The sequence below is a fragment of the Puma concolor genome, chromosome A2, assembly GCF_028749965.1.
Source record: "Puma concolor isolate L17-30 chromosome A2, mPumCon1.1.hap2, whole genome shotgun sequence".
Lineage (NCBI taxonomy): Eukaryota > Metazoa > Chordata > Mammalia > Carnivora > Felidae > Puma > Puma concolor.
Window position 1 is genome coordinate 105,715,934 of NC_141668.1, and position 12,632 is coordinate 105,728,565.

The 12,632-nt window shown below is 52.0% G+C and overlaps 1 protein-coding gene across 2 annotated transcripts in view; it reads right to left on the reverse strand.

The window, feature by feature from the left end:
- Window positions 1–624: 624 nt before the first annotated feature.
- The window catches only part of SPMIP7 (sperm microtubule inner protein 7), a 55,318-nt gene continuing 43,310 nt past the window's right edge, over window positions 625–12,632 (reverse strand). The window contains exons 8-9 of one of the 2 annotated variants that reach the window (XM_086697116.1): window positions 6,391–6,498; window positions 625–860 (exon numbers count right to left, since the gene is read on the reverse strand). In XM_086697116.1, coding sequence (XP_086553242.1) covers window positions 737–860; window positions 6,391–6,498 — 232 coding nt within the window. In that variant the 3' untranslated portion in view covers window positions 625–736. Of the gene's footprint in view, window positions 861–5,777; window positions 6,154–6,390; window positions 6,499–12,632 lie in introns of those variants that run through there. The other variant, XM_086697115.1, reaches the window with a different exon arrangement.

Below are 12,632 nucleotides of genomic sequence, written 5' to 3' on the forward strand. Positions count from 1 at the left end.
TTGATAGACAGAGAGAAACAGAGCACAAGATGGGGAGGGCTGAGAGAGAGGGAGACACAGAATCCGAAGCAGGCTCCAGGCTCCAAGCTGTCAGCACAGAGCTCGATGTGGGGCTCGAACTCACAAACCATGAGATCGTGACCTGAGCTGAAGTCAGACGCTTAACTGACTGAGCCACCCAGGTGCCCCTGCTTTTTTTTTCCTGAAAGAGAAATACAACAGCCAGGCAAGGGATGGTTTTGTCCTTTATCCTAGATCTTGCCCCCGTGTGATGCCCTCTATGTAAGGAACACCCCCACTTTCTCTCCCAGCCACTCAGTTTTCCCATTCAGAACATATGGGGTTTTGATTGGATAGTCTATGGTAACCAACTTTGTGATCTATGCTCTACAGTTACAATAACTGCATTAACTTGGTCAAGACATGAACCCTCTAGGTAGGCCTGGCATTCCAACTCTAAAGAGGAATCTTCTAGAAATAGAGCCATTGCTACTGATGGCTTCCCGAAAACCTTGGCTGCCGTCATGGAGTGGTGGCATTCCAAGCCCTGGTCAAGCAATAACTGAGGTTGGGGTCCAGGACACTCTGCCTCAGGCAGAAAAGAACACCAGACTTCATCAGACCTCTACAGACACACCCAGAACATGCCTGGTTTTTTTTTATTTCCCCACTGCACCATGCACAGTGCCTCCCCAAGGCTGAAGATTGTAAGTCCCATTCAGAGGGCAGGCATTTGTCAGTAGCCTACACTTTCCTTGTCCTTCTTATTGAAGGGATTGTAGGGTTTTACAGTTGTGACCATTCGAGACAGCGGTGCCTGGTGACGGAAGAGGTCAACTGCCATTTCTTTCCGTAAGATGCTGTGACAGGGTGGCAGGGGGAAAAAAAAAGAAAGAAAATGACCCATACAATAAACATAAAAACACATAACCTTATCTATTTTCCAGTGAGACACAAGTTCAGGGTGGAGAATGAGGGTCAGGAGAGCACACGGAGACTGGGAATGATTCATCCTTGTGTGCATCGTTTCGTTTATTTCCTTTATTTGCCTTCAGTTTCATTCATTGCATTATGTGCGTAACATTTCAATCAGTCTCATCGACCGAAAGTCTACTCTGTGCCTAGAATTACAGTAGGCACTAAGAGTGTAGAAAATGTAGTCAAAAGGAAGTAATCAAAAGTTACAACACGAAGCTTCTGTGCGGGTGAGGCTGGGACAACAGGAACAGAGAGGAAGAGTCACCTCTCTGGGCTGGGGAAGGAAGTCCTCCCCACCTTCCCCTCCCACAGTCTATGTCAGGGAGGAGTTGAGTGGGTTGTGATGAAAGCAGGTTGGTAGATGAAGAAGGGGTACAGGGAGAGCGGCGTGGGAGGGCACAGGGCTCGTGGGGAGAGGCTCAGGGCGGGGGTGGGACTGGCCACATGCAGGGCTGGGACTCGGTTTCCCCCTGCCAGCGGGGTTAAGCTGACTGCTCTCACAGGACATGCTCAACCTCACATGTGTCTTCGTTGGCTCATTTACCCAGCGGGGAAAAATGCTCTCTGTGTTGCAAGAATTGAAAGAAGATAACTAAATACGTAGAACGCTACACAAACAACGCTTTCCCAATCACTGTTCATGCCCAGAGGTGGTCTTCCCAGGGTGGACACAGGCCACGCCAACTCTCTTGAACGACTGCATACAGCCAGGGTCACTTCTGCTGCCGCTTGAATCACACACACACACACACACACACACACACACACACACAGAATGCGGTGTTCATACGTGGCAAAAGTTACGGAGCGCACAGCAACTCAACCCAAAGTGGCTTTTTTAAAATTTTTTTTTTCAACGTTTATTTATTTTTGGGGGACAGAGAGAGACAGAGCATGAATGGGGGAGGGGCAGAGAGAGAGGGAGACACAGAATCGGAAACAGGCTCCAGGCTCTGAGCCATCACCCCAGAGCCTGACGCGGGGCTCGAACTCACGGACCGTGAGATCGTGACCTGGCTGAAGTCGGACACTTAACCGACTGCGCCACCCAGGCGCCCCCCCAAAGTGGCTTTTTAAAACACGCTATGATTATCGTGAAGTCATGGTTTTTTATTGTGTCGTGGAAAATGGCTGCTGGGGTGCAAACTCAAGCTTCCGTGAAGGTGGCCTTGCGGCATGAGGGAACGCACAGGGGACGCTGCCCTGTGACAGAAGCGGCAGGCAGGAGAAGCCCCTGTGTGCGTTCTCATGCTCTCCGAATGGGAGATTCACAACCCCCATCTCATCCACCCCTGCGCTCTCCCTCACTTCAGTCTCGTCCATTCCTCTCCCTCCTTGCTGTTCTGCGTCTTGTCTCAATATCACTCTAAAATGCAACTGGGGACCTGTACACCTGGCTCAAAACCTGTTACCGGGACCACATGGACGTCAGCCCCTTGGCATTGGCATTCAAGGCCTAGCTCACTTAATCCCAACCCGGCACAATGGTCTCCCACCGGGAACTCTGTTCCACGAGGGGTGCACGGCCCCTCCTCTCCTGGTGGTCTTAACCAGCCTGCTGTCTGGGGGCAGGTGCATTTTGGTTGACTGGCGATGTCTGCATGCAGACTGCAGGAGCATGAGGGAGAGTGGGTGGGGAGGGTGCGGGAGGCAGACTGGAAAGGGAGACTGGGTGTTTCCCTCTGAAAGAAGCTTAGAAGGGAGAGGAAGGAGGGCAGAGAAATGCCTGCTCAGAGAGGACACCTTTGATTTCTACAGCACAGAGGTGGCTGGGGTGGGGTGGGGGTGGGGGGAGGGGGTGAGGGGGTGGGAGGAGGAGCTGGGGTGGGGAGTGGTGGCTGGGTTTCTCCCCAAGCAAGAGTGGGGGGGGGCAGGGCTAGAGAGGGCCAAGCACTCCGAGGGAAGGATGAAGCTTTTGGAAGAAAGAACTCGTCTTGGGGGGGAAGGAGATGGAGGCCCTGGTGGGAGAAAATGCTCTGATGCGGGAGTGGGGGAGAGGCCAGGGGACCGGCTCGCCTGGGGGTGGGCTGCAGGTGCCCATGGGGCAGCAGCAGAGGTGGGCTCCAGGCCGGCAGGGAGGGTGCATGCCGGAGCCCAGGTCCAGGAGTGCCCGGCACATGCCCGTGTGCACGCGGCCTCTCAGAAACAGCAGAAAAGACGCAGAGGGTCAGGCAGACGCTGTCAGGAGGAAGTCAGCTCACTCAGTTCTCAAGATACTCATCAGAGACCCGATCCGGACTCGCACTTCCACAAGAAAGTTCTAGCAAAGTTACAGGACATATGGTGTCACAAAATTGAGAGGACATATTTCATGACGGAGAATCTCCAAGGTCCGGTTTTCTCTGATCACAGGTGCCTCCTCATGTTACAGAATGCTTTCTATCTTCATTTATTTATTTTTATTTTTTCAATGCTTATTTATTTATTTTGAGAGGGGGGGAAGGGGGGGAGAGAGAGAGAGACAGAGAGAGAGAGAATCCCAAGCAGGCTCTACACTGTCAGTGCAGAGCCCGACATGGGGCTTGAGCAGAGATCAAGAGTCAGATGCTTAACCCACTGAGCCACCCGGCACCCCAGAGAGTGCTTTGTAAAATCTGAGCACCCCACCGTGCTTCCTCACTGCCAAGCCCCAGTGCCTGCAGGTGCAGCCATTAGGGGTGGGCACAGGGATGGAGATTTGGGCACCTGGCCCAACAGGGGTTGGTCGCTTCCTTGTCACCCTTGGGTGCTGCCACTGTGTCTCCAGAGCCTCTGTGAACCCCAAGAATAAGAACCCCAGAGAAGCTGCCTCGGAGGGTTCTTGGTCCCCACTCTGAGGCAGCAAGATGACAGTGGTGTGTGTGCAGGATATGAGGGGCGAGTGTGGGGGCTTCCCAGGGGGTCAGCAGGGGCCTAAACCTGGGCTGGAGGGTGTGGCCGAAGACTCAAGTTCTTTTCTCAAGTAGGAATAGCAGTAGTAACATTAGCAACAGCAGTAGTGACATTAGTAACAGCAGGAGCGACACGGTAACACTAGAAATAGTCATAACAGTAGCAGTAACAGTGGAGGATGGTTTTCGACTTAGAAATACAGGCTTCAGGGCACCTGGGTGGCTCAGTCGGTTAAGTGTCCGACTTCAGCTTGGGTCCTGATCTCCTAGTTTGCGAGTTCGAGCCCCGCGTCATGCTCTGTGCTGACAACTCAGAGTCTGGAGCCTGCTTCCGATTCTGTGTCTCCGTCTCTGTCTGCCCCTCCCCTGCTCCTGCTCTGTGTCTCTCTGTCTCTCAATGGTAAATAAACATTTAAAAAAAATAAAAAAAGAAATACAGACTTCTTTGGGACATAGTAGAACACTGGACAGCTAGATCCTGGGGCTGTGGAAACATGCTATACCAACAGGGCGTCAGGGATGCAGGCCAAGACGTTTGGGGAGAGAAGGTGGATCCTGAAGGAAAAAGGCCAGAGATGAGGAAGGTTGGCATTGCCCTGGGAAAACATCATCGGGCCTCTCCTCCGTCATTAACCGCTCAGACACGGTGTATTTTTCCAGCCTTCTGGGAGCTACGTCTTCACGACAGACATTAGGATGCATTTAATTGTGCCATTGCTTCCTTGGGCCCTTCAGTGAAATAAAATTACACTAATTGTCTCAATTTCTGTCAGTCCTGCCTTTGCGACTGGACCTGTGACCTTTGAAAATGTGTCTTGAGAGAAAACTGGTTGGATGCAAAACACTAGCCTAGAAAGCCAATGTTCTCCTTCAAAATGCATCTTGTCAGATGGCCCAGACCCTAAGCAATCAGCAAACCCAGAATTTAGATCAGTTGAGGAAGCCCTGTGTCAGCAGGCACGTCCCCCGCTTGGTCCCTGCCTGAGGAATCGGGTCCTGTGCACAGGGTGTGGAATGATCTGGGTGCCTCAGACACAGGGCCGCACGAGGCTCTCCTGTGGTCCACGCTTGCGTAGTGAGGGCCTTCGTGTGTGGGATCCCTGGAGGAAGCCAGCCTTGCCACACGCAGCCTGGCCCCCCAAATATCTTTGAGACCAAAGGCCCTCGTCCAAAGTAACCCTCCCTCCATGAAGCCTTCCTAGAATTCGCCTAGAACCTTGTGTCTGCCTCCCTTTCCTCACCTGTAAAACGGGAAAACAAGAGCATCTTCCTCACAGGCTTTCTGGGTTGGGGAGGTGGGTCAGTTAAGCACAAAGCACTTGGGTAGCCCGGTGGAGAGGAAGAGCTCACCCACGTCAGGGACACGATTGTGGTGACGCTTGTCATCCTCGGACTCCAGCGGTGTGTTTCTTGCTCACCGCTAGCCTGTGAGCCCCATGCAAACTGGTCTAACTCCTGTGACTTCCTTGGGACTAGCACACAGCCATACCAACTGCCCACCTGGGCCCAGGAGTCCCTTTACCCTTGCTGCCTTTCAGAACAGGTAAGAAACCCGGGAGGACTCCCACCTGAGGGTCACCTCCTCAGAAAGCCCTCTCTGACCACCGAGCTAAATCAGCACCCTGTCCAGGCACTGGCTACGGCGTCTCCCCACCTTTTCTCCTTCACTGCACTCGCTGAACTCATCTTATTCCCTCAGTGACTTGTGGGCGTCTGTGCCCTCCGTTGGTCACACCAGCACATAAGGTCCTGAAAGCGAGCCTCGTGTCTGTTCAGCCCGTGCGCTCAGTGCCTCGAACAGCGCCTGGGCCCAGAGCAGATGCCCAATAAATGTTTGCTAAGACCAAAAGGAGAAAAGGCACCCTCTGGGGGGTAGCGAGGGAGCACTGCCTCCCTCCGCCTCCAGGACGCACAGGGACCTACTGGGGTAGTTTATTTCCTTGCAGGAGCCAGCGACTGGACCTGGTTAAGACCTCTGAGTTTGCATTTTTCAAAACCGTCATCTTGTTTGCGAGGCCGGGACTTCCATCAAATGTTTTCAAATTTGAGTCATAACGAGCAGCAGCGTGCAACTCCTCTCCGGCAGCTCTGAACGACGGGGTCGGCGATAACCTTCCATCTAACGTCTCCAGCTTTCAATTTGCGAAACGGTGTTTAAAACCGTATGTCGACTTTCAACAGAATGTTGTCTCTTCTGAAACAGAAGGCGGCGATTGGGGGGAAGCGAACGTGCATCTCACGGGGTGTGTTCCATGCACCCAGGCGTGTTCCGGTGTTGATGCAGGAGGGTCGTGTGTGTGCAAAGCTGTGAGTCCAAGAGGCAGGCCTGCTGTTTACCTAACGCGGCAGGAGTGTCTTCCTACAGGGCTCCTTTTCACCACCACAGCAGGGAAATGAACTCTTCTGTCTTTTGGATTTGACACCCTGATGTAAATTTGCTCTTTGTAGTTAATTGTTCTTTAGTGGAATGACCATAATGAGGACCCTCCCCCACCCCGCCCAGAGTATCTGAACGCCCTGAGTGATGGGACTTAATACTCACCGGTACACTTCTGAGTCTGGCGATGGGGCCGTTGATGGAATATCAGAATTTGCTGGGTGGCTGGCTGTGAAATGAACCTTACCGGTGTATCCTGGAATATTGGCAGAGCTGAAGGAAAGAGTTAAAAGGGAGGGGGAGAGAGGGAATGAAAACAGGCATTTGTGAACGAGTCCTTGTCACCAGCACCCACGTAGAAAGGTGCAAAGGAAGGTGCTGGAAATTGGGCCGGCAAACAGGAAATGCTGACTTGGAGATGCCCTGATAGTGGCCCTACTCTAGGACCGCAGAAACTTCTTTCCAGCCCGTGTTTTCCTAGTCTTTGAACTGGCATGTATTTTACAGACGTGATTCGCGGCCGAGCTGTCTCCCGTTGAAGGCAGACATTGGTTCTTTGCAGGACAGCCGACCTGTGCCCCACACGTGACGCTGTCGTGCTGACTCCAGCACTAGGAGACACATGACCGTGATTTGAAAATAATATGTTCTTGTCGCTATTATACTGCATTCCTGATTTCATGTAATTTCGTTTTCTTTAATTTATTTTGAGAGAGAGGGTGAGTGAGCAGGGGAGGGGCAGAGAGAAAGGGAGAGAGAGAATCCCAAGCAGGCTCTGAGCTGCCAGCGCAGAGCCTGATGTGGGGCTTGAACTCACAAACCCTGACTTCATGACCTGGGTTGAAGTCAGACGCTTAACTGGCTGGGCCACCCAGGTGCCCCTGCACACAAGTGCCTTTAAGTAAATTATTTGCTGAGGGAGAGGTGAGGCTGGAGCGGCTGTGTGGGTTTAGTTCCCCCCTGCTGCTTAAGACCTGTGGCCTTGGCCTCAGGAGCGAGGGACAACAGGAAATTTAAACTGTATTTCAAGGGGGCGCCTGGGTGGCTCAGTTGGTTAAGCATCCAACTTCAGCTCAGGTCATGGTCTCATGGTTCATGAGTTTGAGCCCCGCGTCAGGCTCTGTGCTGTCAGTCTGTACTTAGGCTCAGTCTGTACTGAGTCTGTACTTAGATCCTCTGTCCCTCTCTCTCTGCCCCTCCTCCACTTGTGTTCTCTCTCTCAAAAATAAATAAAACATTTGAAAAATAAATACATAAACTGTATTTCAAGGAGCAAGAACCTACTGTGTGCAAACCTTGGCTCTCACTCAAACAGGACATGATTTTGTGGACTTGAGTTCTGAGCATCCTTTCAGGGCTTAAAGGGAGGGAGGAAGATCACCACCGCTGATGTGCCGGGAGCAGGGACAGGGCCAGACAACAGGTTGCCCTTCTGCTCACTCGGCGGTGGCGTTTCCCATCCCTGGGCCACTCCTTTGAGAGTGTGACATGACATTGGCGCGGTCCCTCATTCTAGATGGACGCACAGATGCAATGCAATGCCGAGCCTCTGTCCCGGTCAAGGGAGCGGTTCCTCCAGGCGCTTTGCTTGCATCTGGGGCCTTCCCACAAACCCAATCAACCAAAGGAGATGTCCAGGAACCATTTGCCTGAGGAGAAATTTTCAAAGCACGGGGCTTCAGGGACGTTGTTTCTTACAGTGGCAGGGGAGGGGGCAGATGGCGGAGAGGGGGCGGCGACGCGGGTGTGTGCCCGAGGGTCAGGGTCCAGATTCGAACCCGGGGAATCGGCCCATCAGCTCGCAGGTCTGGACCGGAGACGGGATCTCTCGGAGGCTTACTGCCTCCGCCACGAGAGGGGGTGAGGATGCCAGCTATAGACGTGTTTGGTGGGGACAAGGTAGCGGTTCCCAGTGCAGATGCTGGGAGTCCCCCCCCAACCCCTGGACGTGGGTCGTGGTGTGGCCCCTTGGTATCTCCCCTCTAACAGAGTGAAGGGAATTTACGTCGATGGCAATAGCAGAAGAAACCATACACGTTACTGGATCCTGGGAGACTAGGTAAATGAGGTGACGGAAAAGCACGGGGACCCAGGCCTCCCTTCCAAGCCTGACATGCCCCTTAACCAACTGTGAGTTTTTCCTCCAGCGAGGGAAGCCCTCTGGGCCTCAGCCCAGTCACCTGCAGCAGGGATAGGACACCATTCACCTCTTTAAGGCTCCTCCGGGATTCAAGGGATTCAATGAATGTGAAAGCAACCAGAGGATCTTCAGCACTTAGGTGGGGCTCAACTCATTTCAGTTGAAATACAAGATTTTAAAGCAATGAGAAATTTCTAAAATAGGAGCCCGGTAGGTGGAGCCTATGAGGTTTATCCAGCAGAGGCCAGCTATATAGATGTTCAGACAGTGGTTTCCAAATGTCCCCACATACTGGAAACTCACGGGGATTTTTCAAAGGTACCCATGCCTGACTCCCAGCCCCCAGACGTTCTGATTTCACTGGTGCGGGGTGGAGGGGGAGGGCGGGAGGTGACTTGGGAATCGGGATCTTCAAAATCTGTCTAGATAATTCTAGATAAGCTGTGCATGGAGGTTTGGAAATCCCTATTTCAGAGTTGCATTTTCAGGTCTGTTGGAGGGACTCGGGTGATCAAATCAGTGTTGCCAAATTCTAGGAAGTGCCCTTTAGGATTTGCTGGAATTTTCTTCAAGGGTAGCTGTATGTCAGGGAGAGGTAGCAAAAACCGAGGCAGAATTATTCATGCGTACGTCTTTCCCCCAAACCTTCTTTAAAGCTTCCATGCATGTTACAGAGGAAATCCCCTTCCTCTGTGTGAGATGTTTTTTTCCACTGCCCCTAAAAACACCTGCAGAATTGAAATGCCTCTAAAGTCATAGCCCTTCCATTAGAGCAGTTAAGAAGTCAAAGATGGAAGGGAACGGTTTTGTCAATCGAAAGAAGAACTTGATGGAAAACATCATACAGCTATACGTGCCTCGTGGCGCACGGGTTATTGATGCCAAGTGGTATTAGACATTACATTATAATAATGACATAATGTTACGTTACATCACATCCAATAACAACAAACCATGAGCCAGGAGGCTAAATTAAAGAGAAGCCGCTTAGGCTTAAGAAAAGAATTCAGCTGCTCAATACACTGCCAAATATTTGAAAACGAAAGTCCTCACCCACGCCGCTTCTAAATCTGCTCAAATTGCCCCTTTTCAGGGATATCACAAGGGGACTTTTTTCCCACCTTGAGTGCCACATGTTGACCTTCTGGCAAGAAGAGAGTCGCCTCCGGGGGACCCGGCCCTGCTGCTGACAGGTGACATGATTTTCTAGGGGCAGGAGACATCTGTTCAAGGTGCTACACTATGCAGGCTTTCGCGTGGACTTCTGGGTTGGTTCCACGTTCAAAGACCCCCTTCTGCCACTTAGGGAAAGCAGAGAAAAGCAGGAACTCATTTAAAAATAAGAGAAGTAGAGGGGCGCCTGGGGGGCTCAGGTCATGATCTCACAGTTCGTGAATTCGAGCCCCGCGTCGGGCCCTGTGCTGATGGCTCGGAGCCTGGAGCCTGCTTCGGATTCTATGTCTCCCTCTCTCTCTCTGCCCCTCCCGCCTTGTGCTCTGTCTCTCTCTCTCTTGCTCTTAAAAGTAAATAAACATTAAAAAAAAAATCAAAAAAGAATAAAAATAAGAGAAGTCTTCATTTTTTTTTGTCTTTCTCCACAACTTCTGGTCCTTTAAACACCTTCTTCCGTACCCCGGAATAAGCCTGGATTTTGTCCATTAACAGGCACATGTGAAGAAATTATTGCCTAAGTTTGCAACTAACTGCTTTGGCTCAACCTGGCATGATAAAATACAAATTAAATAATTTTAGAACGTAAGGAATTTAGTGAGCCTCTTAGAAAAGGAAGCACAGATGGTGTGTAATTAAAAGTTAAACAGGAAATAAAGAAAACGCGGGACAGCATGTTGTATGTGGCACACAGGCAGGGTGTATGTGGGTTGGGATTTCAGCGCGCAGACAGCTTCTTCCCCGTCCACAGACAGGACCAAAGCCCTGCGAGCGTGCACTGTGTCCCAGCCACTGTTTTAAACGCTTGTGCAAATGGACTTAATTCTCGCCAGACCCTGCACTGTGGATCCTAAGGATCATGCCTATCGTATGGATGCTGAAAGTGAGTGAGGTTTTAGAGAAAGTCTAAGTCCTGTGTCGTAGCAGGTGGCAGAACCGGCTGGACCCAGGAGCCCCGGACGGATTGCTGGGAGATGCCCCCGTGCCCTCACACCCAGGGCCCCCAGCCCAGGCAGGAGAGCTCGGCTACCTTCCGCTGCTGGGCATTTATTCAGGGTGTGGGTGCACGTTCAAGTTCAAATCGATCCGACAATCTTGCCGTGAGAGCCGTTCTGTGTCAGGCACACATCCAGGCAGAAATCAACCAGGCCCATTGCTGACGGCTTTCGCATCAATGAGAACACTTTTAATGCACATGTAGAGGTTGGAAAAACCCGAGTGGGGCAAAGACCACCGATGAAAAGTAAGGCGGGGGTGGGGGTGCGTGTGAGAGGGAGACAGAAGGCAGCACAGGGTCAGAGGTCAGAGAGGCTGGCCGTGAACTTCGGGGCCGCCCCTCCCGGCCATGTGACCTTGGACCACTGAACTGAAGCTCTCTGAGCCACACTGTGCTGTGGTCAGGGGACTGTAGCTCCCCTGGAGGGGGCGGGGCACGGTGCAGTGGGAGGGGCAGGGGCTGGGCAGGGTCAAGGCTGGGCCCTCAGGGAGGGCTGAGAGAAGGCGGCTGCAGGACCAGGATCATTTTGGTCACGGGGCCGTGTTTCTCAGAGCGTAACACGTCATGGCCCCAAGATCTGTTCAGCAACTGTAGTTTTATCATTATCCTCGTCAAGTGCCTATACTTGTTCTTTCTCTGGTCTTTGAATCTCTCCAAATGGAAGTGGACACAGAAACAGCCGGAAGGCTTCGTTTGTCCGCAGGCTGGAGCCCCGGAACCGCTACTTCCCCGGAGGCAGAGGGCGTGTCCTTGTGGGAAGAAGGGCCCCCCCCCCCCAGCTCGCCCCGGGGGGTGGGGGGTGAGAAGGATCTGCTCTTGGCCCCTCCCGAGATGACTGACCTGCGGCTTTGTCACATCCTGCACTCAGGCCTCGGCCTCCTCATCTGTGAAATGGGGAGACAACCTGTTGGCACACCTCTGGCCTCCCCACACTAGTTTGAAAATCAAATGAGAGCGTAGACGGGAAAGCCCTCCGAAAAGGCAGAAGTGCCGGCCGGCCAGTGTAAGGAACTACTATTCATAGCCCCATTCTCTAACCTGGATTGTGGTAAGGCTTTGGGGGTTTTTGTTTGTTAAAGGTGCCACACGCCACAGCAACGGGCAGGAAGGCACCACCCGCCTTCCCCCCCCCCCCCACCCTCTTCCATGTCAGACCTTGGCCAGCACCTGCCTGGGGATCCATTTTGGACAAGTGCTCGTTATTTGCAAAGGCTTCATCGCAGGGATGATTGGGTGAAGGCACAGTAAATGTGAAACCCTGCAAAGTTCTGAAATGAAGGATTACAGCCTAGTGGAAGACAGCCCAGTCGGGGGGCGGTGGGGGGTGCCTGGCTGCTTTAGGAAAACAGGCCCAGGGCGTCCGGAAAGCATCAGGCGTGGGGGCGGAAGGCACGGGTTCACGGCCAGCTCGTCTCCAGTGGGCTCTCCCACCAGGGCATGCGTGTCCCCTCCCCTGCGCCTCAGTTTCCTTGTTGGTAAGACAAGGGGCTGGACCTGGTGAGATGCAGGACAGGGTACCCCAGGAGCTCCAACAGCTGGTCCACTGCAAACCCATTTCCAGCCGCTCTCTCCATTTTCTCAGGAAAGGGCAGGATTTTGGATTTTGGATCCTTACTTCGCACAGATAGGCTGTTCCATAGCACGCCCATAGTATTGTGCTTCGAGTATGTTTTTGTAGGACAGTTTGGTCCTATTTTTTATCATCACTAATTTTTCTGTATTTTTTTTTTTTTCTGTAATGATCAGATCTGGTTCTACAATAGCTTTTAAGCTTTTTTTTTTTTTTTTTTTTTTTTTTAACGATGAGTACAATCACCAGCAATTTGAAAACCCCGGCCATGTCAGACGGCTTGGTAGCCAGGAAACAAAATCAATTAATGAGTGAAGTTTGACAAACCTTTGCTCTTTTCTGGGAGACGGGTGATGCCAGCAATGGAACCACCTGAACTAGGAGTCGGTGGCCTTGACTGTCTGAAATGTGGTTTCATATTTCCACCATGACTAAGTATCATGAATTGTGGGGAGAATCCAAAAAATAATATCAGGAAGACATTTTTCTTTAAGAAAGTTTATGATGAGAAAGTAAAGGAAGAGTGATAC